At 40.6% G+C, this 26,323-nt stretch overlaps 1 protein-coding gene across 1 annotated transcript in view; it reads left to right on the top strand.

Annotated features, from left to right (window-relative positions):
• fat2 (FAT atypical cadherin 2) overlaps positions 1 to 26,323 on the top strand; it is a 162,928-nt gene that overhangs the window by 48,807 nt on the left and 87,798 nt on the right. Inside the window, exons 7-15 of the mRNA XM_041797927.1 lie at positions 1,263 to 1,325; positions 1,856 to 2,068; positions 2,472 to 2,682; positions 4,654 to 8,321; positions 8,816 to 9,209; positions 16,056 to 16,255; positions 16,581 to 16,734; positions 17,262 to 17,495; positions 25,238 to 25,627. Coding sequence (XP_041653861.1) covers positions 1,263 to 1,325; positions 1,856 to 2,068; positions 2,472 to 2,682; positions 4,654 to 8,321; positions 8,816 to 9,209; positions 16,056 to 16,255; positions 16,581 to 16,734; positions 17,262 to 17,495; positions 25,238 to 25,627 — 5,527 coding nt within the window. The remainder of the gene's footprint in view (positions 1 to 1,262; positions 1,326 to 1,855; positions 2,069 to 2,471; positions 2,683 to 4,653; positions 8,322 to 8,815; positions 9,210 to 16,055; positions 16,256 to 16,580; positions 16,735 to 17,261; positions 17,496 to 25,237; positions 25,628 to 26,323) is intronic.

Here is a 26,323-nt window from a genome sequence, read left to right on the forward strand (position 1 = left end):
CCACAACCAGAAAAGCACTCAGCAAATGCAGACTTCCACCATTAGCCCACTCCCAATAGTGAGTAGTCCTTTATTAACATTACTGGATCCATACAGTGATCCAGACCAGCAGATTACTCCCTCCCTGGTGGAGTGGAGACACGGTGAGGCAAAGCATTGGCTTTGCCACATGTGGAAGTCATGACAAAAGCATTGCCTGCTGGTGCAAACAGATGCACTAACAGCCTCACCCATGGTTTCTTGAAAATTCTGAAATAGTCCCTCCCCTTAAAGAACTAAACATACTGTTATTTTATCTTAACATGATCATTGCATTGCATCTTTCAGCTGAATAGTACAAATGACTAATTTGATTTAGTAATGTCAACGTTTTTTGACAAAACATAAAAGAATAAACTTGTAATGATTGCTAAAACGTTTAAGCAGAAACAAAATCCGGGTTTACAGTGTAGTCTGTACTAAACCTTGAGCACTAGTAACTTCCTTACCTAAGTACTCTACACAAAGGAATTTTAGTTATTTGAACTGAAGTGCAATTGTTCTTTACCTAAAAAGCCATGTTAAAGCTCACTACTCTCATTTGAAACAATTAATAAAGAAATACTTGTTACCTGCTAAACAACTTACATTGGGGTCTGTCGTCAAAAATAAAAGCTTCCTCTGAGGTAAAAATGCAAGCTGCTTTGTGTTGCCAAAGCGCAGGCAAACTTCAAGTTGGCTTCTGCGCAAGCTTAAACACACGTATCTTCTTCTTTCCAGTTTTCAAACAAATGAAGTTCTTCTTCTTCTTTATCCTCCAGTCCTAACTCGATGTAGTTACTACCACCTACTGGCCTGTGTGTGTTAGGCAGCAGGTTTGAAACCCATCTTTGGCTTTACATGATTCTTTTTAGTTGGCATCACTCAAAACAGGAGAATGGATGATTTTCCACCCTGTAATTTAGTGGTACTCAACATAACATAGTAAAAAGTACAAATTAGTTACTTCAACTTATTTTTCTGATTTGGGATAACTATTGGATTTTACAGTGTAGGTAATGATGACATTTTTGCCATAATAAGCAAATATGCATGTCTACACCAGTAGAATATGTTTACAGTGTGTTTCTAGATGACCCCTATAAAGGCCAAAGGCCAAAATGTGCAGGTCTAATGAAGTTGTTATTGAAGTATGTAGTTGTTGAAGTAGAATAGTCCCAAAGATAACATGTGGTCACAGCATCCTGTTAACAAACCCTTTGTTTTCCATATTTAATCTGCAGGCCTACATCCGTGTCCTGGACATGAATGAGCATCGCCCTGTCTTTCTGAAACCACTGTACGAGGTGAGAGTCTATGAATATCCATTAAAACTTAACAGCAGAATTCTGAGTATTCGAGCTCACAGTTGTGCTATGTACCAGGTAGTAAACAAGGAGATGGGTGTTGAAGAGGAAGTATACCTCTACAGGGTGATGCAGTCATACAGCTTAGTTTCACCAAAGAGTAGAAAGGTTTAAAGCACATAAAAGCAATAATAAGTACATGTGTGAGCTTATGACTGCATGTAGATTATTACTAACCCTGTCTTTACAGTGGCTATTAGGACAAAGAGCAGACAGAACAAGGCTGCAGCGTCACTGATGTTGTGATAATCACAGTAATCCAGGCCATCTTTGGTCCTGTCTCTGAAATCATGGCTTTTATAGAACAGTTTCTTGTCCTTGAAGTGTTTTCAGTCTATAATAGAACCACCTTTATGAATCACAGTAGTGTTCACATTGAAATGTCAACAAAAAGGCTTCCTATCCTTTTCCAGTCTTAAGTTTTCCTTATAAAGCCTGAATTGCTCCGCCTCTGTTCCTGTTTGTGTAAGGTGAGGGTTCCTGAGGATACTTCGCCCTGGAAGGACATCCTGCAGATCAGCGCCGAGGACGCCGACACCAACAGTAAACTGGTTTACTCCATCCATAGCAGCCTCCACCCTGACAGCACCAAGCTCTTCCATCTGGACCCAAAGAGCGGAGTGCTGGTGATGACAGAGGAGCTGGACTATGAGAAGATCACTGTTCACACGCTCATCGTCATGGTAGTGGAACCCATTTTTCACTGTTACATTATAGGTCAAAGCTTGTCTTTAAAGTGCATTTATTATTAATCATTATCTCCATTTATTTAGGGATTTTTTTGTCTATTATTGCACTCTCAATTTTCATTTTATCTATAATTAATGTAAAAAAACAATGTTGTCCCTGCTTTAGGAAAATATAAACTTCAAATAAAGGAATTAAGGAAAGTAACTCAGCTCTAATGATAAACATTTTTTTCATGCAGCTGTGGTAAGAAAGTTAATAAGCAAACCTGATCTTAAGCTCATTTTCTCTTTGCTTTTTAATATGTTTGTCTAGCATACGTTAATATCATATTCTTAATATTGTCTTGCCATCACAGAAACAAACACTTTAATATAGTTTCTTCTTTTTTCATTTCAGGTGCGTGACCAGGAGATCCCAGTGAAGAGGAACTTTGTGAAGGTGGTGGTTCATGTGGAGGACTGTAACGACCACTCGCCAGCGTTCCTCAGCCCCCGCTACGAGGCCAGCATCTCCAACCTGGCCCCCACAGGCTCCGAGGTGATCCGGGTCAAGGCCCTGGACAAGGACATGGGCAGCAATGCTGACATCAGCTACTCTCTGCATTCTGGTGAGCTGCAAAGGAGGAGGATTTTATGTTTTATTTATGCTTTATGCCTGGAGCTGCCTACCCTACAAACGCAGCCTTCTAATGCTGACCACCTAGCTTAAACGAGGGGTTCAAGGGCACGATGACGATACCTGAGAGATGAAAGTGTTTCTCAATCCCTCTCCTGGCTGTTTAAATTTATAAGCTTGTAGTCTCAGCCCTCTTCATACCACTTTTGTTTTATTACCTCTGTGTTTGCTCTGTTCATCACACATTAAGCTGGGAAGTGTTGACCTTCTGAAGGATTTGTGGAAGAACAGAGCCCTACAGCTTTCATCCTCTACCTTGTTATAGTACACAGTTTTCAAAGGGGTCTTGCTGATTTGGTACAGTACAGGACAAGTGGGATACATGACTCTAACAGGTATCTATGATATGATACAGTACGATATACCATGAGCCAATACAGTACAACACAACAGGACAGTGGTTCTTAACCTTTTCAACCGGTGACCCCCAAAATAAAGGTGCGAGAGACCAGGGACCCCCACTGTACGAGAAGGAAGTTAAACACAGCCATTTACATTCAAGAATAATCATGTGCAGACAAGGCCGCCTTTCTGGGACCAATTCAAACTTGGAGCTGTGATTTCCATACTTACAAACTGAATAGTAACCACTCTTACCAAAGCAATATATTTTCTAATGTATTTGTGCCTTAGTATCTTCTTCTTAAAAATGTAAACAAAATTAGATAAAAACAGAATTAAAGTGGGTTAAAAATGGCTGAAATGGGTTAAAAATGGCAAAATGGGAGGAACATGGTGAAATGGGATATAAAAATTGTACAAATGGTTTAACTGAGGCAGAAAATTAGGCCAAATTTAGCAGAAATTAGTTAAACTGGCAAAAATGGAAATCACAAATAGTGAAATGTGGTTAAAATGGGCAAAAATGTTCATCAAAAGTGGTGAAAAGGGGCTAATAGTGCTAATAATAGTTTAACAGAAGCAACAATAGGCAAAAATGGACAAAAAGTGTAAATAATGTGTTAAAATTGGTGGGAAGAAGCTGATGAAAACTGGTTAAAATCAGGCAAAATTGGTATAAAGTGGCAAAAGTGAATTAAAAGTGGCAAAAAGGGTCCAAATTGTACAAAATTTGATGAAGAGTTGTCAATGATAGTGGCAAAAAACTGGAAAGTGGCTGAAAAGTGGCACAAAAAGATATTTTCAATATAAAAACCCAATAACAGTTTGATACGTTTTTCAACTCCCAAGTGAGGGAACCGTCATTTAGGATGCTAGCACCAAAGCTTCTGATAAAATGTTTTCATTTTTTATTTCACTAATTTCACACTTGTATTTTCATTTAAATGGCAAAAATATACAGTTTGATGTCATTTAGAAAAATATTCTCTATTTTTTTAAGGCATCTGGCGACCCCCTTTCAGTGTCTCACGACCCCTAATGGGGTCCCAACGTTGAGAACCACTGCAATAGGATATGATTTGATAAATTATAGAGAGAGATAGAGATAGAGAGGGAAAGCGAGAGAGCACCAAAACAGGACTTGAATTATGATGCCTGATGGTGTTCTATAAAACTCTCGGGTCAATCTAAGAAGCTTATGAGATTCCCTGAAGTCTGCAGACACAAACTGAGTGCTGTCTCACACTAGTGAGTCATGCAGATCTGCGTAGGTTCACTGTTGCAGGCACAGTGCCAGATACCTAAAAATGCAGGACGCGTGCCTGTAAACGCCACTGCATCACCTCTCTTCCCTTGTGATTTTCACACCTCAAAGCATGCATGTTACATTATAGAAGCAGCGAAAACAAGTGCATTGTGCCACACAAATAGCCATCCATGTGAAACACAGCACAAAATTCGAGGAATCGTTTCAGCCCTAGTTAAAATGGTGCAGTTGATAGCATTGTGAATTATTTTGATAAAACATATTAACAGCTACAATCTTACTTTCTCCCTACAGGAAATATCGACCACATCTTCTCCATCGATTCAGAGCTGGGCTCCATCACTGTGTCCAAACGGTTGGACATCCAGCCTCAGGACACCTTTCACCTGATGATTAAAGGGACCGACCAGGGCTTCCCTCAGCGCAGTGACCTCTGCTCCGTCCACATCAACATTCGCATCTCTGACCACACCCCACCTACCTTCCTGTCTGATGAATACCTAACAGAGATCAGTGAATTAAGCACTCTGGGAACTCCTGTCATCACCATTGCAGCCTCAAGCCCAGGTGCAGTGCATTATGGGATAGAAAGTGGCAACCCAAATGGGACATTTCATATCAACCCCTTTACTGGTTTGATTTCAGTCCAAAATCACCTTGATTTTGAGAACGTGGCCTCCTACAAGCTCAAAGTTACAGCTACAACGACCGCTGGTGCCTCTTCAAAGACTCTCGTTCATATCTATGTGATTGACGAGAACGACAACGCTCCTGTTTTTAAGCAAAGAGATTACCTTGGGCATATAATTGAGTCCGCTCATATCAACAGCATGGTTATGGGTGAAGAGAACATCCCTCTGGTCATCCAAGCTTCAGACGCAGACAAAGACTCAAATTCTCTTCTGGTGTATCAGATCCTTGAACCAGAGGCCCTGAACGTCTTCAAGATAGACCCAAGTATGGGCACCATCTCTCTAATTTCACCTGTTGACTTTGAAACCAAGGATGAGTACCAATTCACCGTGCAGGTAAAGGACTCTGGGGAGCCATCACTGTATGCAGCAGAGCCCGTCAAGGTCATTGTTCTTGTCCTGGACCTGAATGACTGCCCACCACAATTCGCCACCCCAGTGTACGAGGCATCCATCATCTTCCCAGCTGTCACAGATACGGAGGTTGTGCACGTCATGGCCCATGACGCCGACTCCGCAGTCTCATACAGCATCGCCGAGGGGAATCTTCACAATGCCTTTTCAATTCACCCCAATAGTGGAGTCATCACTGTGAGCAATGTGTCTGAATTTAGACCATTTTACCAGCTTACTGTCAAAGCCTCTGATAACCTCTACAAAGACCTGGCTACTGTAAAAGTGAATGTGACAAACCTAACAGCCAGTGGTCTTGGATTTGAGCAACATTTTTATTCAGCAAGTGTCACAGAAAACCTAAAGACTGGCAAAACGTTGGCAGCACTCAAAGCTACGGGGTCTTACTTAAATGAACCTCTTTTGTTTTCTGTGCTAAATCCAAATGGGAAGTTTGCAATTTCCCAAACATCAGGCATTCTTGAAACAACAGGCATCCCCTTTGACCGTGAGACACAAGACGTTTATGATGTAGTTGTGAAAGTACAAGACATGAGAACTCCACCAAGGACAGCCACTACCCAGGTTAAGATTTTTATAGATGACATGAATGACAACTCACCACAGTTTCTAAACTTGCCCTTTTCAATGATGATTTCTGAAAGTGCTGATCCAGGAGATGTCTTATATCAAGCAACCGCTATTGACAGAGATCTTGGAGAGAATGGCTCTATTATGTACTCACTGGAGGAGGACTACGACCTCTTCAGGATAGATCCTGACGTAGGGGATATATCTCTTAAAAGACCTCTTGATTTTGAGGCTTTGAATAAGTATGTGTTGACAGTCCTGGCCATAGATGAAGGCGTGCCTAGTCACACCACAGCAGCAGAGCTCAGCATCCAAGTTAGGAATCAAACCAACCCAATTTTCCAGACTCTTCTGTATCCACTGAAAGTCCCAGAAAATGTCCCTCCATTCACGACCATCTTGCACGTCCAGGCTAGAAATCCAGAAGGATACCGGCTCATCTACAACCTTGAGGAAGAAAACGCTACAAAAAATTTTCACATTGATTTCAAAACTGGTGTGCTGACTGTGACGAACCCTCTGGACTATGAAAGCCAAACCATGCATGTGCTGACAGTACGAGCATCTGACTCTGTGACTGGAGCTTTCTCTGAAGCTTCCATTGAAATTGAAGTGGAGGACGTGAACGATAACGCCCCAGTTTTCTCAACGCTAACGCACTCTGTGGACATACAAGAGGGGCTTCAAATAGGCACCTCTGTCATACAACTGTCTGCCTCTGATGCAGACTCTGGTAGAAACAAAGATCTGACCTTCGAAATGGTTCAAACAGGCACAAATGAGACTGATTTCTTTGAGGTAGACCCTCAAAGTGGGTTGATCGTCACAAAACAAGTGCTAGACCATGAAACAACAAAACACTACAATTTAAAGGTCAAAGTTACAGACAACGGCACAGTCCCTCTCAGTAGCGAAGCCTACGTCTTCATAAATGTCACAGATGTCAACGACAACCCGCCAGACTTTGATAGTTCCCAGTATGAAGCCACACTGGATGAATCCGCAAAATGTGGCCACATTGTTATCAAAATCCAAGCTTCAGATCCCGACACCGGTGATCTAAACAACCTCAAGTACAAAATCCTCTCAGGGAACGAAGGCCGGTACTTCAACATCAACGAATCCTCAGGGATCATCTCCTTTTCTAATGTTTGTAAGAGGAATCTGGATCCATACTACAACCTGACAGTTGCGGTATCTGATGGAGTTTTCCAGAAAACAGCACCGGTAAATATTGACATGATAAACAGCAACAGGCACAGTCCATACTTCAAGCAAAACATCTACGAAGCAGAGCTTGCTGAAAATGCTGAGGCAGGAACTCGTGTTATCCGATTGGCAGCGATTGACCCTGATGATGGGCCTTATGGCAGCGTGGATTACACAATCATCAACAAACTTGCTGATGAGAAGTTTGCCATCGACAATGATGGACAGATTATTACAACACAGCCTTTGGACAGAGAGAGCCCATCACAGAGAGTCATTGCTATCAAAGTCATGGCAAAAGATGGTGGTGGAAAAGTGGCTTTTTGCACTGTCAAGATTATCCTCACAGACGAGAATGACAACGTCCCTCAGTTCAAGGCAACAGAATACCAAGTCTCTATTCAGTCCACTGTGAATAAAGGCTCCCCAGTTATTCAAATCATGGCATATGATGCAGATGACGGCAAAAACGCAGATGTCACCTACACTGTAGACGAAGCTGAAGAGGTGACTGAAGACATCATCGAGATCAACCCTTTCACCGGGGTTGTGAGTGTCAAAGAGAGTCTTGTTGGCATGGAGAACAAGATCTTTAATTTCAAAGTCAAAGCCCGTGATGGCAGCCTTCCCTTCTACAACTCCACAGTCCCTGTTCAGGTCAAAGTAGTTCCCCCGGAGGTTCCTCTACCAAAGTTCTCAGAGCCTCTCTACACCTTCTCAGCTGCAGAGGATGTACCCATCGGGACGGAGATTGGCTTTGTGAAGGCCGACTCAAAAACACCGCTCATTTACAGCCTGGTGAACGGGAACACTGTGGAGAGCAACAAAGACAAAGTGTTCAGTTTGGATCAGGAAAGTGGGACTTTGCTGTTGCAGAAGCCCATCGATCATGAGAAGACAAAATGGTATCAGATCGACGTGATTGCTCAGGGCAACCACAACGGGACTGATGTCGCATCGCTGGTGTCCGTCAGCATCCAGGTCCAGGATGTGAACGATAACCAGCCGGTGTTTGATGCAAACCCATACAGGGCCTTCCTGGCTGAGAACATGCCTGCTGGAACCACTGTCATCCAGGTAAGGTTGAGTTTTTAGTTTTAGTTCTAGTTTTAGTTCAAAGTTTTGAGGCAGATGAACACAATGTAAGAAGAAGAAGTTTATTAATCCCTGAAGGGAAATTTAAAGTCTACACTCTGTTGTTGAACATATTACACACACATAGGCTGAGTTACATGCACAAACAGGATCTGCATGGACAAGCACTAATGGAGAGATGTCAGCGTGAGGCCTTGCTCAAGGGCACTTCAACAGTGCTCTGGAAGTGAACTGGCACCTCTCCAGCTACCAGACCAACGTCCAGATATGGTCCGATCAGGACTTGAACCGGCAACCCTCTGATTCTGAGCCCAAGTCTTTGCAGACTGAGCTATTTTGCTTGTTTGATGAGTGAAAAGCTAACCTTAGCAGCTAAACTAAAGCTATAGATTAAGACATTATTCAAGATACTGTGATATTTGTGTGGGAATCACTGCAGTTGTAGATGACCACCAAATATTCCTCTTGTTCCGTAGGTGACCGCCAACGACCCGGACACAGACACCAATGGGCTTGTAACCTACAGCCTGGAGTCTCTACCTGATGACACAGCGGACATCACAGAGGTGTTCACCATTGATGGAGAGAGCGGCTGGATCACCACTGTCAGAGCCACAGACTGCGAATCGACCAGAGTTTACAGGTTCAACGTGGTTGCCACTGACCATGGCAGCGATGTCAAATTGTCATCCAGTGTCCTAGTAGAGGTGACGGTGACAGACGAGAACGACAACCCTCCAAAATTCTCCGATGAAGTGTACCGTGGCTCGGTAGTTGAGAACAGCAGCCCAGGGGAGGTTCTTGTCTCCATGATTACCACAGATGCTGATGTGTCATTGGAGAACCGGCTGGTGACCTGTTACATAACAGGTGAGAACATCTAAACCAGTGTTTTTCAACCCTGCTTGACGAAAGAGCCAAATTATTGAAAATGCCATATCAGGAGCCACAATCTAAATGGTGAAAAGTGACTAAAATGAGCAAAAAAGCTGTAAGAAGGTGGGGAAATGGGGGGAAAGTGGCATTTAATAACAAAAGGAGCTGAAATGGGTGAAAAAATGAAAAGAAGCAGGATAAAACTGGCTAAAACTGATGTGAAATGGCAAAAATGGGATAAAAGTGACGAAAAATGGTTGAAAAATGGCTAAAAGAAGTGGTAAAAATGGGGGGGCAAATTAGGCATACAATGGAGAAAACCGGGTAAAAAGTGGCAAAAATTGGTACAAAGTCACAAGAAATTGAGTTACAGGTGGTCAAAAAGTAGCAAGAATGAGTATAAAGTGACTAAAGGGGGCAAGAAAGGTGGGAAAATGGGGGGGGTGGCATTTAATGGCAAAAGGCAGCGAAAATTGGCAAAAAATTGCAAAGAAGCAGGATAAAGTGGCTAAAACTGATGAAACTGCAAAAATGGGATTAAAGTGGCAAAAATGGTCGAAAAGTGGCTAAAAGAATTGATAAAAATGGGCTAAAAGCAGCAGAAATGTATTCAAAGTGCCAAAAATTTTAAAAAAGGGGAAAAAATAAAGGTTGACAATTAAGTTTGACCATTATAACCTACTGTTTAACTGTGGGGAACAAACTGGTTAATGTAACTTGCAATGATAAATTTCTGAGGTCAAAGTTGAAAAGAAAAATATTTCAAATAAAGAGTTAAAAGAGCCACAAATCATCACAAAGAGCCACATGTGGCTCAAGACCCACACGTTGAGTATCTCTGGTCTAAACAAACAGTTTTATGCTCTTATTTTAGCCTCTGAAGGCTAAAATGAAGGCTCATATGTGTGGCTCCATTATGTCTGCAGGCATGTTTGGACAAAAGTGTAATTGTGTGCCACTCACTTGTTGTCATGTTTCTCTGTGAACTTCTATCTCTGTGTGTTTTTGTCCCACTAAAATTAATGTGCCATTGAAGGTTTGCCCCACTGTGGGAATCATCTCGACATTAATGAGGTGAAATGAAATCTCTGTTAATCGCTGAGTTATGATAAAATGTTTTTCAGCCACAGATTAATCACAAAGACGAGCCGTTTGACAAGTCGGCAAGAAAGGAATACCAACCGCAATGCCCTGCAGCTATAAACAAAAACAAAGCCTCAAATTTATGCAAATCCTCCGTTTTTCTCTGGATAGTTAAAGCCGCAGACCGTCGGAGGAGCTCACTGTCACAACATTGTTTTTGGAGAGTGTAACAGAGGAAGATTTGCTTTGGGATTATTTATAAATGATATGGTTTGGCTGGTTCTGACACTGGCTTGTCAAAACAGAAAACAAACACTTGATATTAAAGTAACCCACCATCATTGTGACTGATGGGAGGGTTTTACTTATGCAGGAGTGTTGCTCTACAACAGAGCGGTTCATAAATCAGAATCACTTCTGTAGTTGTTAAAGGTTTTCATCAGCACTGCAGAAAGGATTTGGGGAAAGCTAGCCCCCCTGTGCAGCTCAGTCTTTGAACTAGCCAATAAAAAGTTTAAAAGTGGACTTTTTTAATCCACAGCTACACTTGTGACACTTTTTTTCTCATTGCATGATCACAAAATGGCCCTTTTGTCTTTTCAGTTCTGCAAAAATATGAATTAGAATATAAATGGTGTAAAATGTTGACCAGATAGACAGTTTCATAAATACATTGTATATTTCACATTCACCCTGGAAAACTCCCATAAAAATGTTTAGGAAGGGCAGAATTTAAAAGAAATCTCATAAGATGATTAGACAGACATTCTGTCTGGACCAATCAGAGCAACAAGACAAAATGAGGTAGCAGACATGCAGCTCCTCTAGTAACGTGAGATCTAAAAGATGGTGCTGCTGTAGTTTATGAACAGTGGAGCTTGTTGTTGGATAAAACTCATGCCGAGGCCAGTCGAGAGAAGAGTGAAAAGCATCTTATTCTTCAGTAGTTGCTTTCAGTGTGGCTTTTTGCTCTTTTTTTGATAAAGAAATGTGGTCCAGTTCTTCTCTTCTAAAACTTCCACTATGCTAATGCTACATCCGAGCTAATCCTGTATCAGCAGCAGCCATTGTATATACCAGTTTACAGTACAACTAAACCCTGACCGTCACTATCCCAAAATTATGCCAAAGCAGGCCAGGGAAAGAGTGAAAATATGAAAGCTTTCAGTGCTTTTTATTCAATAAAGAAATGTGGTCAAGTTCTGATAAAACTGTCGCCATGCTGGAAGTAGCTGCATCTGAGCTAAATGCTACACTGACAGGCCTTTGCTGTTGGCTTGTAGTAAAAACCTCCTTCCCCTAAAATGACATTGATTTGTCAGGTCTGTTTACAGACCCTGCACAATCATTTCATACTGCAGCTTTGCAATGTGAATTTTCCCGATGAGAGACATGGGCTGAATCTCAATCTACTCCCTAAACCCTGAACTCTTATGGACCCAACTGACTGCATCTGGAAAGTGATTGAGCACGAGGTTACAAAGGCTCAAAGCGGTACAAATGAGAATGTGACAGCCTGGCCTATAGGTTTATTTCATCAGTGGATGAAGGCTGTTTTATATATTATACTGACAGGAAATTTTATTTTTGTGCTGCCAACACTGATTGCACCCTTCATGTTTTTTTATTTACAATTTTTCTCTTTTCACTTAGCTTTTACAGCGTTTGCTTCCCCAGGGAATTCCTGTCATCCATCACAATGCAATGGACTATGGGTAATTCCCTCAAATCTGCAGATATGCCCACTCATGAAAAGGGTGCATGAGGTGCACAAAAAGTCTGCAAGAGATCCCTCATGCACATTACGATTTGACAGTGGGACAGCCCAAAGCACTCATGGACTTAGCGGGAACATGCCTCAAAGTCATTGAGTTTGTGAGTGTGGACATTGAGACTGGGCCATGGAATCCAGACAATCTATCTGCTTTCCAAAGTGAATCAAAAGAAGTCATTCAAAAACAGAATTATACCTAGCACCCCTATGTGACTCTGATATTTTTCATTTCTGCTGTAATGGCCTTAATGGCCAAGATCTCCAGTTTCCTGTATTGACCCTCAGCCTTGCTCACAGAGATTTCTCCAGACTCTCTGTCTTTTGATGATATTATGACTGTAGATGGCGGGATGTTCAAAGTCTTCACAGTTCTATGATGGAACATTTTTCTACAAATTTTCCATGATTTTTATACACAATTGTAGAGCCTTGTAGCGCCACATTATGTAATAACGCCACATTATGAAATAACGCCGCATTATGTAATAACCCTAACCATAGGACTTAGTTTGGGCTCCAAGGTATACACTACCCAACTACCTTACCCTAGCCCTAACTGCTTAGTGGCTTACAAAATGCGGCATTATTACATAATGAATTGAAAATGTATTACATTGTTACATAATGCAGCGTTATTACATAGTGTGGTGCTACAAGCCTCTGTCCATCTTAACTTCTGAGAGATTCTGTCTCTCTAAAATGCTCCTCTTATACCCAGTCATTCAGCTGACCTGTTGCCAGTTAACCTAATTAGTTTCAAAATGCTCCGTCAGCTGTTTTGCAATAGTACCGCTTACTTTTCCAGCCTTTTGTTGCCTACTTGTTTGAGATGTGTTGCTGCCATCAGTTTCTAAATAAGCAGATATTTCTCATGAAATAGTACAATGTCACAGTTTCAACAACTGGTAGGTTGCTTATGTTCTAAAAAATATGGGTTTACAATATTTGCAAATTATTGCATCTATTGTTGCATTTTGTACAACGCCCCAACTTTTTTTTTAAGCTTTTTTTTTTTTTTTTTTTTTTTTTTAATAAAGACATTTGGATCCAGTTTAAAGAGTGCTGATATATTGTTGGTTTTCACAAGTGTAAAGTGTTATTTAAATCAGCTGATGAGGCTAAAAAGTTTGAGCATTTTTAGCAGAATACCGGTAAAACATGGCCATCATTAATCCACATCACTTAAACTCTCTGTGATATAACCCTGGTAGCCTTGAATCAAGTTGGCCTGCATGCATTTAAGCTATGTCACCTCCTTCACAGTACTGCAGGCTGTTTATGTACAGTAGCTATCAATTAGAGTCCCTGCCAAACAAAACCAACCTCTCACCTCAACACTTCAGTCACACAGTCCTGTGGTAACTCCTGGCAGCCGTTTGTTTCTTTGAGGTCGAAGCCGTTTTCCGCGAACTGGCTCGACTTCTTCAACATCTCCATCAACGTGTGTCACCTGTCAGACAGGTGTGTGACAGACTGTGATGCAACACGCTGTAACACACACTCAAACTCAGAGGCCATGTCAGCTGAGACAAAGTTTGGAAATAAGAGCAAGATAGATTCAAATGCAAAGTCTGAATGCCTCGGTGACTCATTCTTATGTAAGAAAATCTCCCCACAACAAAAAAAATAAAAGAAAATTAAGATGGCAAACATAAATTATTGAATAATTCATAAGGAATAACACAGCACTAAGACTTAATATCAAAGCAGCTGCTATATTAAATAAGAAAACTTTGGATTTAAAAAACTTTAAATTACTGAGAAGGAAACATAATGTTAGAAAATAATGAAAAAAGACAGCAAACAGTCAGCATCACCAATAACAAACTCAGACAGTATTTTTATGAAACACCAATAGAATTTTTACTTCTCCAAGAAGCTCAGTCTTTTTATGTAGAAACAGTATTCATCTGAACAGAAATGTTAGGAGGCAAAAGATGTCATGAGGATATAACTGAATGACTTTTTTAGTTTAGGATTTACAAAAGACAAATGTATACACATGTGTTAAACTTGACTTTTTCATTCACTTTTCCTTTAATATTAATGTTGTTCTTAGATGTTAAAGATTTTATCAGGGGTTATATTATGCTCATTGTGTGTGACAAGATTTGAAAAATAGGTAGCCCTGGCATCCTTTACCATATTGTTTAACTTAGTAAAAGCTCACTGAAGATGCTGATAGTGGACTAGAAGAGGGGTTGATTTCCACAGTTCTTCTACTCTGGCAGGTGTCTTTGAAAAAGCCGGGCCTGGGAGCCATTCTAGAGCAATTTCATCCAAAACTGTGCACGTTTTAGGCATTAGGACACTAAGGACTCACTGCAGGCCACAACCTGGGGCTGGAGATGGTGGGCAGAGTCAAACTTGACACATATCGACACATAGGGGTCGTTTGGCAGTCAAGGTCAAGCTTGATAGCATCTCTCTGCCAATGGTTTTCGGGCACTTGGGAAATCCACAGTACTACCAGGGGCCTGGGGCAACCCTACTACCTTAGGCCCTTGGTTCCCAACCTGGGGTCCAGGACTCCTTAAGGGGGATGCCAGACATTGTTAATTTCATTGACCAAAACTATGACTAAGATGTTTGTCAACAGCCTTTTTTTCATGAAAAAAACTAGACTAAAAAATAGATCTGTGATGACTAAAACTGACAAAAACTAAGTTTAGCTTTCATCAAGATGACTAAAACTAGACTAGAATGTATTCAAAAATCATTCAAAATCCATGCTCTGTCAAAAAACAATGTATCTGTAGATATTCTGCCTCTCAGCTGTAGAAAGCAGGGACCCCAGTTTTGGCAGAGTGCAGAGATCACACTACCATGATTTGGTACCAGAATAAATGCTTGGACTAAAATTCAAGACTAAAATGTGAGGACTTTTTATGGACTGAAACTAGACTAAAATGGTTTTGAGTTTTCGTCGACTAAAACTAGACTAATAAAGGGTAGAAATGACTTAAATGTGACTAAAACTAAATGACATTTAAATCTAAAGATTAAGACTAAAATTAAAAATAGCTGCCAAAATTAACACTGATGCCAGGGAGAGTAATTTTTTATTCAATGACATTTAAGTAAGAATAGTTTTGTTTGAGGCTACTTTTCTGGATTTAAACAAAAAATAAATACACATTTATATTTAAATTATTATTAATTAAATTTCTGATCAATCATGCAATAGTTGCTGGACTCCTCACAGAAAACATTCTGCCCAGATGATGTGTCAAGCCTATGTTACGGAGTATGTAACTGTCTTTACTCGTCACATCCACCACTTACTCCACTGTGAAGTTGTGGACTTTATCTTTTTCTATTTTTCTCAACACCATGGTAACATCCAGAGAACAACCGGGCATGTGTCCCTGACACCGAGCTTGTGTCAGGGGCAACTACATTTTCACAGCACAAACGCTCAAAAGAAAAATATCAACCTGTTTTAACCCTTTGATGCCTGATAACTCCAATGATAGCCAGAAAATTCAAACTTTTTGAAACTGACATGTTTAGTTAAACCTCTACTGAAATCCAAAAGATAAAAATTGCCATAAAATTTAGCATGTATTATTTTTGTATCACATTTGAAACATTAGGCATATTGTCAATTGATGTGGGGCATTTTTATCATTTATCAGATTGTACTTAAAATGTTTTTTAGTAATTTATGGATCATTTTGATTAGATAGAGATCTCATAAAAGTGTGTATCAAATATGATACAATAGACATTAAGGGGTTAACATTTGAGTTATAGTTTTTGTCCTTAGCTAATTATTTGTGATTCTTGGATAAGACGGGTTGCTTGTTGTTTGGTCTTATATTATAAATTCAGCATTTTGTTTTTTTTGGATTGAGCACGTAAGGGTGTAACTTTGATTTAGCCCTCCTTTTTTCGTTTGTCTCACTTAAGATTTCTTTAAAACTGAAAGAAACAATCAGTTTGTACTGTGAAATCTTGACTCCATTCTTCATCTTTGGCAGACGGAGACCCTCTGGGCCAGTTTGCCATCATCCAGGAGGACGAGGGTCAGTGGGGTCTGATCCTGAAGGAACCTCTGGACAGAGAGACTAAAGACAGATACACACTCAGGGTCACGGCCACAGATGGGAAGTTTGAAGCCCCGGTTATTGTGGACGTCCATGTGCTGGACATCAATGATAACAGTCCTCTGTGTGAGCAGGTGAGGATGTAAAGACATCATTTATATCAAGATATGTCTCATTAAAACTGTTTTAATCAGTGAATTGAGCCTTTACAGATATTCATTAATGTCCTGATAACACCTCTCAAAGATATTAATAGTTAATAAGGTTTTTTATGAGTAAAGAACACTCTTTAGCGCTTGTATTAGTTCTGAGAGTGTTCAAAATGCTTAAAACGTTTTTTTTCTTTTCATTACCTGATTTAAGTCCCAGTTATTTCATTCATAAAGCACTCAGCAGCCCGTCTGAGAGAAGTACTGTGGAAATGGGCGTCTGATTATTATGATTATCCCCATGTTGCAGCTGGTGTACACAGAGACAGTGATGGAAAACTCGCCCTCCAGCATGTTCGTGCTGAAGGTGTCGGCTTCAGATCCAGACGTGGGAGCTAATGGGCAGATCTCCTACACCTTGCACGGTCCGGACTCAGACAAGTTCCATCTCGACAGCAGGACGGGTATGATGGTGTCTGTTTGGGGTCAAAAAATGACTGATCCTTTTAAGTGATCTGCGCTGAGTGTTGGAGTTTGTGATAGCATCAAGGTGCTCTAAGAGGCTCTGTGCTGCTAAGAGGGAAAAACATCTCTATTGTTATTTCTTTTTCTCATTTCTAGGGGCACCTCTGACATCAATCACACTTAATTTCTGTCATAACATCTCTCTCTTGAGTCTTTAGAGCCGCAAGATTGCCTGTAAGATATCAGACAGAGGGGCTATAGATACGGCTCTGTAAAGTCTGGACTGATTGAAATTGTAAATAAATGATCATTTTCGGAAAATTCTCAATGCAAGTAGGCATCTGCACACTTTTCCCTCTCTTGAAACTCCAATAAGGAACTCCATATTTTATAAAAATGCCCCTTTTCCTTTCCTCGACAGTGCAAGCTCCTCTAAAACAAAAGTATTTAGCTTTAAGTTTGTCTTATTAGTACTGTAGGAGCCGTAAACTTTTACTGACTTGAGTATTGTGTCCTTATGTCTCAGGTGAGCTTTTCACTCTGGCTGTGCTGGACAGAGAGAAGGAGGTCGACTATAACCTGGTGGCTAAGGCAACCGACGGCGGGGGGCGGTCATGTCAGGCAGACATCCTGCTGATGGTCCAGGACATGAACGATAACCCGCCTCGCTTCTCCTCCAGCCACTATGAGGTCACCGTGTTTGACAACACCACCGTCAGGACACCCATCGCCGTCGTGTACGCCAAGGACCCAGACACAGGTACGCTTTTTTTTTTGTTTTCCTTTCATTACGTGTGCTGAACATGCAGGTCAGAGTTACAACACAATGAAAGAGGATTATGTTTCTCTCAGGTCAGAACATGTTTAGTCCAGTGATCCATACCATCATTAAAGCACACAGGCCCGCCTTTGTGTGAGTGCAGCACAGGAGAGGTTGAGCTAATTCTAATCATAATAAAAGACTGAAACATTCCCAGCAGAGTTTGGCTTCAAAACACCCACCTGATACCACCCCGACAGAGCTGGTCCAGCTGTGATTGTAATTACTTGCTGCCCTGAGGTTTTAACCCTGAACCTGAGCAGCATTAGCATCTTACTTCACTCATTAGGTCACTGTAATTAAACAGAGAATAGCTTTTGATAGCTGAGTGTGATGATCATGCTGGAATTCCTTGAACTTGGTATCTCTACATTTATCAGACAACTTTCCATAAATGTGTTTTCTAGAAGGGCTGTTCCTAGAAATGTCTTAATTCTCACTTTAACTGCAGTTTTGAGTGAGAATTAATTCTTATTTGCAGTGTTTCAAGTAAATAAAATGGCAAATATTATATTGATGGACTAGCAGAAGCGTAGAGTTCAAACAGGACTAAAATATCATGCTTTCACAGTGATTGTGATGTGTAGATGCACAGTAGTCACATTCCAGAGCTTGAGATGTTAGTCACATGACCTAAAGTATGTCATTCTTCCACTTCTATGTTGCTTGATGCAACCCTAAATTGCAAATTTTCCCATTTTTGTGTCTAATATGCTGTAAAAGTCTGTCTGATGTCACCATCAGCAGTCAAAGAAGTGAGCACTGTGCATACAAAGTCATGCTGCTCCCATCACAGATACACCAGCATGAGGCTCTAGGCAGACGCTCTATGTTCTTACATGAGAGTTTGCCTGCTATCAGCAGTATGTTGTCCTAGTGTTTATTAATACTGTGGCCACATATACGGTCCATATTGTTGATGCCATGGCTGCAGGTGTTAGTGGCAGTGTGGGCGAGTTATAGCAGATAGCACTCACAGAGCTTAGAGCAGGGGTTTTCAAACTTTTCTTCCCCCAAGGCACACCTAAGGTTAAGCCAAAATCTCAAGGCACACCATTTTCATATCAATACAAAATAGACTAATATAACAGTCAAGGTGGCCCATAAGGTGGGATAAAGGGGAGAGGTTTCTGGGGCCCAGCCAACTGGGGGTGGCAAAAGTGGGCTGCAAAAGGTGGCTGAAAGGTGGCACAAATTGGTTAAAAGTGATGAAAAAACATGGCAAAATTGGGCAAAAGTGGTGAGACAAAGTCAAAAATGGGTAACAATTGGCATAAATGACCAAAAAAATGGGTTAAGAGTGGCAAAAACATGCTGAAAGTGTCAAAAAGGTGGCAAAAATGGAATACAAGTGGCCAAAAAGGGTTAAATGTTGTAAAAAGGTGGTAAAAACAGGTTAAAGTGATCCAAAAAAATTGACAAAATTGGGCAAAAAGTGGCCAAACAAAGGCAAAGTGAGCGAAAAATCAGCAAGATGGTGGTAAAAATGGGTTGAAAGAGTCAAAAAGGTGGCAAAATAGGTTAGGAGTGGCAGAAAAGTGGCAAAAAGGGTTAGAGTTGCTAAAAGTTGGTGAAATGGGTTAAAAGTGATGAAGAAAATGACAATGTCCAAAGTATAGCAAAAGTGGGCAAAAATCGGCAAAGAAAGTAGCAAAAATGGATAAAATGTGGCAAAAAGTTTTTTAAAAGTTGCTAAAATGGGTCAAACGTATATAAAAAAAAGTTTTGAAATTGCAAAAAAAGCAGCAAAAATGGTTTAAGTTGTCAAAATAAGTGGCAGAATGGGGTGAAAAATGGTTAACGTGGTTAAAAGAAGCTTGAATTAATTATTGTAACACCGATTTATACTCAATAATAGCTTGCCAAATGAGGTAACTGTTAGCCAGGATGCTAGCACCAATGCTACTGATCCAACACACTGACATCATAAATAAATCCCAACTGGGGTGGACCCATTCTTTTCAGGGGCCCAGCCAGATCCCTAAGGCACACCTTGACTTGCCTCAAAGCACACTAGTGTGCCTCGCCACATGATTTGAGAACCACTGGCTTAGAGCATAGATTGGGTCCAGAAGTTCCTGCCCGGCCTTACCTGAGGTCTTCTCTCCAAGCCTGGCCCGTCACATTAACTGTATTTACGGACCTAAGCCTAATGTAATCCTGACATTTCTTTTAGTAAGTAGGCCTAAGGTTTTGAAATAAAATTCTGCATAGTTTTAAAACTGTTCAGATGAGATCTTAATGAGAGTGTAACTTTTAAAGACCTCCCTCCTAATTCAAGAAACATGAGCAGTGGATCTGGGAAGGGCATCTCATAGTATGAGTGGGTCTGCACTAAGGGTAGTTGCTCTGAAGTAGAAAAATAGGATGAGAAAAACAGAAAAAATTCAAAAATCAAGGGTACTATGAAATTCTGCTGCCGTATCTGACAGAATGTCTTAACTTTTTAAAGACCAACCCGGCCCGTGCCTGACGACAGAGGTGGGGATCTTGGCCCTCGGGCCACATCGGTTTGGTCTGGGGCTCAGAGAGAGAATCTAACCTCTAACAAGGCTGGTCATAGTTTCTAAAATTAACTGTTGACATTGTGAGAAATCACTGATGATGTTTAAGTAACACAATAACAAGCAAAACATTTATTATTTAAAGTTTTTTCTATGAAGAAACACAAAACTTTGTCCGTTTTTCCTCCTCCAACTCTGTGAGTTTCAAATCCCATCCTGGAAGTAGGATTGACTTTGGATTTTAAGTCTAACTGAAAGTTAAAGACCCAAATTAGAAGGAAGTATAATTGTTTGATTGAAAATTTAAAAGATGTATAAAAAGATTTACCTCCAACCCTCACTCTTTTTATTTAAGAATCGCAGTGTACACTTTAAGACAAAAATGTTGCATGTTGTCATTTTTTTCCAGTATTTTTCAGCTCCAGTCCATAAAGCTTTGTCAGAGTCCTTTAATTTTCCGGTGTACTTGTTTAGCTGCAGCTCTTTGCCTGTAACTAGTGACTAGTTAGCTTGAGAGAGCATTTCTAACATGGTAACTGCCTGCATTTAGCTTCAAAAGTCTGCTTCAGAAACAAGTGAATGATGTCACCAGCACTACGTCCATATTTTATACAGTCTGTCCTCAATAAATCAGCTTCCAAACCCTTTTCTGCATGTCATCCAACATTTAAAAACTGTTAGTGCATTATTATGGCTGACATCAACAGTTAAGCAGAGTTTTGTATAACACAGGCACCAAGAATAAAGTTTTACCTGACGTGGTGGTCCCAGAAATAAAGAGACAATAAATCAGAGCTCTTCATTCCCCAAAGAGACTCAGTGAACTATAAACGTGTTGACGTGTCGACATCTTGACTTAAAGGTCATGTTTCTTGGTGTGTTAAGCCACCAACTGCTGATTGATGTAAATCCATTATAATGTAATAGTCAGGCTTATGTCTCAGTGCCTCGAGCGCTGCCTCGCCCCCTCCAGTTCATGTCACACCCCCTGTGAGCTTCATGACTCACATTCATAACACATTGTCACTGCTGATCTCCGCTTTCTGCAGGAATAAAAATCACATTAGCCAGACATTATCAAATGACCAAAAACCTGCAGGGAACTTCATGTCTTTTTGCGCAACTCATTAAAATGTTTTTGCCCTTCTGAGCCTAAATGTCTTTGGTAAGTTTTAAAAAGAAAGTTTGTGCTGTTTCTGATTGGTTGGAAAACTGAATAAATTTGGACTTTTTTGCCATGGTTGTAAAATTTTGCAGAAAAGAAAAAGTTGCTTTCTTAAATAAGTCTTTTCAAATCAAGGCAGCAACCTCAGGTGTAAAAAATGAAGCCAATGTAAAAGTGCAAAAAAAACCTGCAGTTCCCCAAGTGTCCACTAGAGGCTGGCCGAGAAGCAACTTAAGTCACATGCTCACCATGTTAAAAGGCCTTCTACCTCATTTTTAGTAAGACATTTATTTGCAATCTTGTGCAGCTGATTCCATAGCTGAAGAGCTCTGGTCTTCCACTGGTATTAATGGGTTTCCATGGCTGCAGCAGCATGAAGCCTCACGTCACCAAGTCCAATGCCAAGTGTCGGATGGGGTGGTATAAATAACTCCAACACTAGACTCTGGAGTAGTGGTGTTATGCTGTCAGATGGGCGGGTCTGGGTTTGATGCTGGGAGAGTGTTGCCTGACTGTGCTGTTAACTGGGAAGTTTGGTGGAATAGGGATAATGGTATGGGGCTGTTTTTCAAGGATTGGGCCTGGCCCCTTATCTCCAGTGAAGGCCAATCTTAATGCTTCAGCATACCAAGACATTTCAGACAATGCTATGCTTCCAACTGTGTGGCAACATTTTGGGGAAAGCCCTTCTCTATTCTAACATGACTGTGCCCCAGTGCACAAAGGACGGACTACAAAGACATAGCTTGATGAATTTGGGCCCTGACCTCAGCCCTATTGAGCTCCTTTGGGATGAACTGGAATGGAAACTGAGTTCCAGGCCTTCTCATTCAGCATCAGTGTCTGACCTCATAAATGCTCTGCAGAATGAATGTTGTGGAAAGTCTTCCAATAAGAGTGGAGGCTTATCAAAGTACATGTATATTTGAGTACAGTGTTATTGGTATAATGGTCAGGTGGCTGAATACTTTTGTCCATATAGTTCATCAGTAGGAGCAATTCAAGGCTAGCGAATCAGTCCCCCAGATGAGTTTATCAGGATGTTTCCCTGTTTTTTAGATACCTTGAAATGATGTGTCAAAATGCTAAATGAAGGACGGATACGCACTGACATCATAATAAATGGTTCTTCAAGGACAGAAAATACCAGCAGTTTTAGATTACCGAACACAATGTCCTCTACCTGCATGTAGTTTACTCATGTGTTAACATAAACATGAAGATACACGGGCTTCAGATCCTCATCAAACATAATATGACACCTGAAACACAAACACAACGTTCTTAGGTTAGTTTTTTTTTAAGTTAAAGCTACTATCCAGCATCAGTTTGTTCCTTTTCTCCATCATTTTCTGGTGTATTTATCTCTTCTTTGTTTCCTTTTTCTCTCTTCATCAGGACTTTCTTTACTTTCTTTTCCTCTCTTGTTTTTTAATCTTACTCTCACAGATTTGTCATTCTGCCCGTGTGTCTTAAAACACTTTAATCTCATACTCTTTTCTTGCTCTTTAATCACGTTAGTGTTTTTAGCACCAAACAAATCTATACCAATCTGCTGGTGGAGACGTTTGCTGACACAGTTAAGCTTAAAGTGTTTGAATGTTTTATTCATATGTTGCATTTTTCAGGTTGGTTGGTTTTGGAGTAGAAAGTTGAATACCGTTGAGTAAAACTGCCAAGTTTCCTCATCTGAAAGCAGTCGTAGAGCTAAGTCGCTGCACGTGTGTTTATGTGTGCAGAGAAAGTTCACCTTAATAGCGGATGAGTCTCGTTAAACACACAGGGGGTGATAAAATGCACCAGTACACTCAAACATAAAAATTCTGCTTTAACATGTGTTTCTGCACTATGAGATCGATATGCATTTGTATCAGCATGGATTGCATGCACTAAAGATGGAGAGTAAACACAACAGGTCGGCCACTCCTTCAGATGTGCAGCAGCTTGTTCCTTTTCTCCACATGAGAAACTTTCTCACAGACAACAACAATGACTAATGAACTTTTTTCTCCTGCTCTCTTAGAAGTTTCTTTTCCAAAGGAATTTTTTGGAAATCAATCAAACAATAAAGGACAGGAGACACAGAAACACCACATTCATGTAAATTTGTACAGGGACAGAAAAAATGTGGAGAATTTTTGAGGTTCTGCTGTTAACAGCTTTATGTACGGGGGCGATGAGGGCAAATGAGAGGTTACAGGCGAAGCAGTGAGGCAAACATAGCATAATCAGCAGCATAAAATGAAAAGAACTTTTATTAAAAACATATTTTAAATGGATGAAAAATTGCTTAAATTAGTTAATAATGGCGAGAAATGATAGAAAAGGTGTTGAAATTGGATTTTTAAGAACATAAATGGGTTAAAAGTGGCCAAAAATAACCAAAAATTGATTAAATTGGCAAAAACGGGCACAAAAAGTGGTAAAAGAGGATTAAATAGTGTCTGAAATGGCTTCAAAGTGCAAAAAAATGGGAAATTAGGTGGCCTGGGGGTGAGAAATGTATATAGACTTGCAAAAATGGGATAACTGTGCTTGATTGGGCAAAAAGGGGTGTAAAAAGTGGTTAATAGTGGCAATAATGAGGCAAAATGAGGAGTTGTTGGATTGTGTATTTGATGAGTTTGATGAGGGAAAGCCGAAATACCGTCTGCTTACACTGAGTTGGCACAGCAGGTCCGAACTCGGCAGCGCCAATCTAAAAATAGCTTGCACCGACAACTAAAGGTAACTAAACTATTACTAAGACTATAGGGATTATGGCAATGGGCCAATTTGCCAAAATGTTGAAGTATCCCTTTAAATAACACTGTTGCCATTTTACACCGATTTTACCACACGTTAACCCTTTATCGTCACTTTTTAACACCAATTTTAGCACATTTTCATTAACCTTAAGGACATCTTTACTTTGCCTCAGTTTTACCTCAGCCCTGACAATTCTCCCAGTCCCTGCTGCATGAAAACACCCCCACAGCATGATGCTGCCACCACCATGCTTCACTGTTGGGATGGTATTGGGCGGGTGATAAGTGATGCCTGACTTCCTCCAGATGTAACATTTAGAACTGGAGCCAAACAGTTCAATCAAGTTTCATCAGACCTGAGAATCTAGTTTCTCAGTCTGAGAGTCCTCAGGTGCTTTTTGGCAAACTTCAAGCAGGCTTTCATGTGTTTTGCACTGAATAAAGGCTTCCATCTAGCTTGTAGAAACATCTCAGCAACAATCCAGACAAACAGGAGGCACCCAAGCTAGATTTTAAGTGTTGTTGCAAAGGGTCTGAATACTTATGTCAGTATGATTATACTCATACATGTTTCCTTTCAACAACACAACAGCTTTCTACCTTGACAGTAACAATTTTCATCTAATAAGGGGATCCACACGGTTGTTTTTGTGAATGCAGGGCAGATTGCAGCCTTTAGGAGTCCTTTTGTTAATAAGAATGCTTTTATACTATCTGGATCATAAAAATACAAAAGAGCAAAGTGCCAAAAGCATAATTCCTCCTTCTTGTTTATCAAAAATAAAGTCAGTCTTGAAACTCCATAAGCACTTTAAGTGAACCTGTGCAGCCAGAAAACAAATCCCACTTCTGAGCACTTTTCCTGTCCCTGTTTCACTTCTTGGCACATGCATAAAAGTTTTCAGAATCCAAAGAGTTTTCCACGTTGAAAGTTTTATGATGTGTTTTTTTGTGTGTCCCTCCCTCTGCTTTGACATCATGTCTTTACTATTAATCTTGGACACACCTTGTTAAATCCAGATGTGGTTTAGGATTACAGTAGCAATTTCCCCAGCTAATTTGTTTCCCTCTTAAAGAAAGGAATCTGGTTTCATGCAGCCACACGTCTATCAGTACTATTATGCAACTCTAACCCGCAAGTCAAGAGGGAAAACAAACTGAATGACGTGTTTTATTAAGATTTTCAACAAGTGTACCAAATCAAAGAATCTGTTGATGTTTGTGTGAAATGAAGCACCTCAATTCTTCTCTTTTTATCTCCTGCAGGTATAAACTCAGAGGTTAAATACTCCCTCCTGGCAGGCGACAGCGGCTACTTCTCTCTGGATGAGTTTTCTGGGATCCTGCGTCTGGAGCGTCCTCTGACTCCTGACACCCCGCCCACTTTCGAGCTGAAGGTGAAGGCCACCGATCGCGGCCTGCCTCGTCACCTCTATTCCGTCGCCACGGTGACAGTGGACGTGGTGTCCCTGGATGATTACCAGCCCGTCTTCCTCAGCTCAGAGTATACGGCTCAGCTCCCAGAATCCATAGCAGTGGGGTCAGAGGTGCTTAGCGTCTCGGCTCTGACGAGAGACGGCGGAGGGCCAGACCCGGTCATGTATCGCATCGTGTCTGGAAATGAGGATGGACGATTTCTGCTGGACTCACGGACAGGTAAGACACACCTTTGTTTAATTTTAACTCTTTAATGTTGTAATGACAGAATTTTTAAATAAAATGATATCGACACCTGTTTGATACTACGACTACAAAATGAGAAGATCCAGGCTAACATTGCAGGTCATTTCATGCTACTTTTCACCCAAAAACTCAAAGTTTTCTAAACTAACAATGAGGAATTCAAAATAGATTATTAGAGTGAGTGTCCATGGCTCTTCACCCATGCTGCAGTTAGGATCAAGTTATCCTTGATCCTTGAATAGGGTGTGGTAAAACAATGAATTGTAGCGTCCCTTTAATACAAGAGACAGCCTCTCTCCATCTTTTTACCACGTCTTTCTGTATAAATACATGAGTCACCATGTTTTCTTGTCTTTAAGTTGTTGTAATGCGTGGTGTAGTTTCGGTGTTAACCCTTTGTTTACCTGAAAGTCTTCTCACAACATTTGCTTTGCCTGCTGTGCAAAATGTTGCACATAGTTTGTTTAGCCTTGCAGATCCCTGTCTGTCATGGCTTTGGGCCCAAATGGAGGCTACAGGCCTCGCTTTGAGAACCGCTGGCATATGAACTCTCAGCTGAAATGTGAAGAATTTGAGATGGCTCATACATGCACGCAACTGTAAAAATAAAATCACGTAACTTTACTTTTGTGGACAGAATCAGCAAATCCTTTCATCTCTACTTACAGC

The sequence above is a fragment of the Cheilinus undulatus genome, linkage group 10 (genome assembly GCF_018320785.1).
Source record: "Cheilinus undulatus linkage group 10, ASM1832078v1, whole genome shotgun sequence".
Classification (NCBI taxonomy): domain Eukaryota; kingdom Metazoa; phylum Chordata; class Actinopteri; order Labriformes; family Labridae; genus Cheilinus; species Cheilinus undulatus.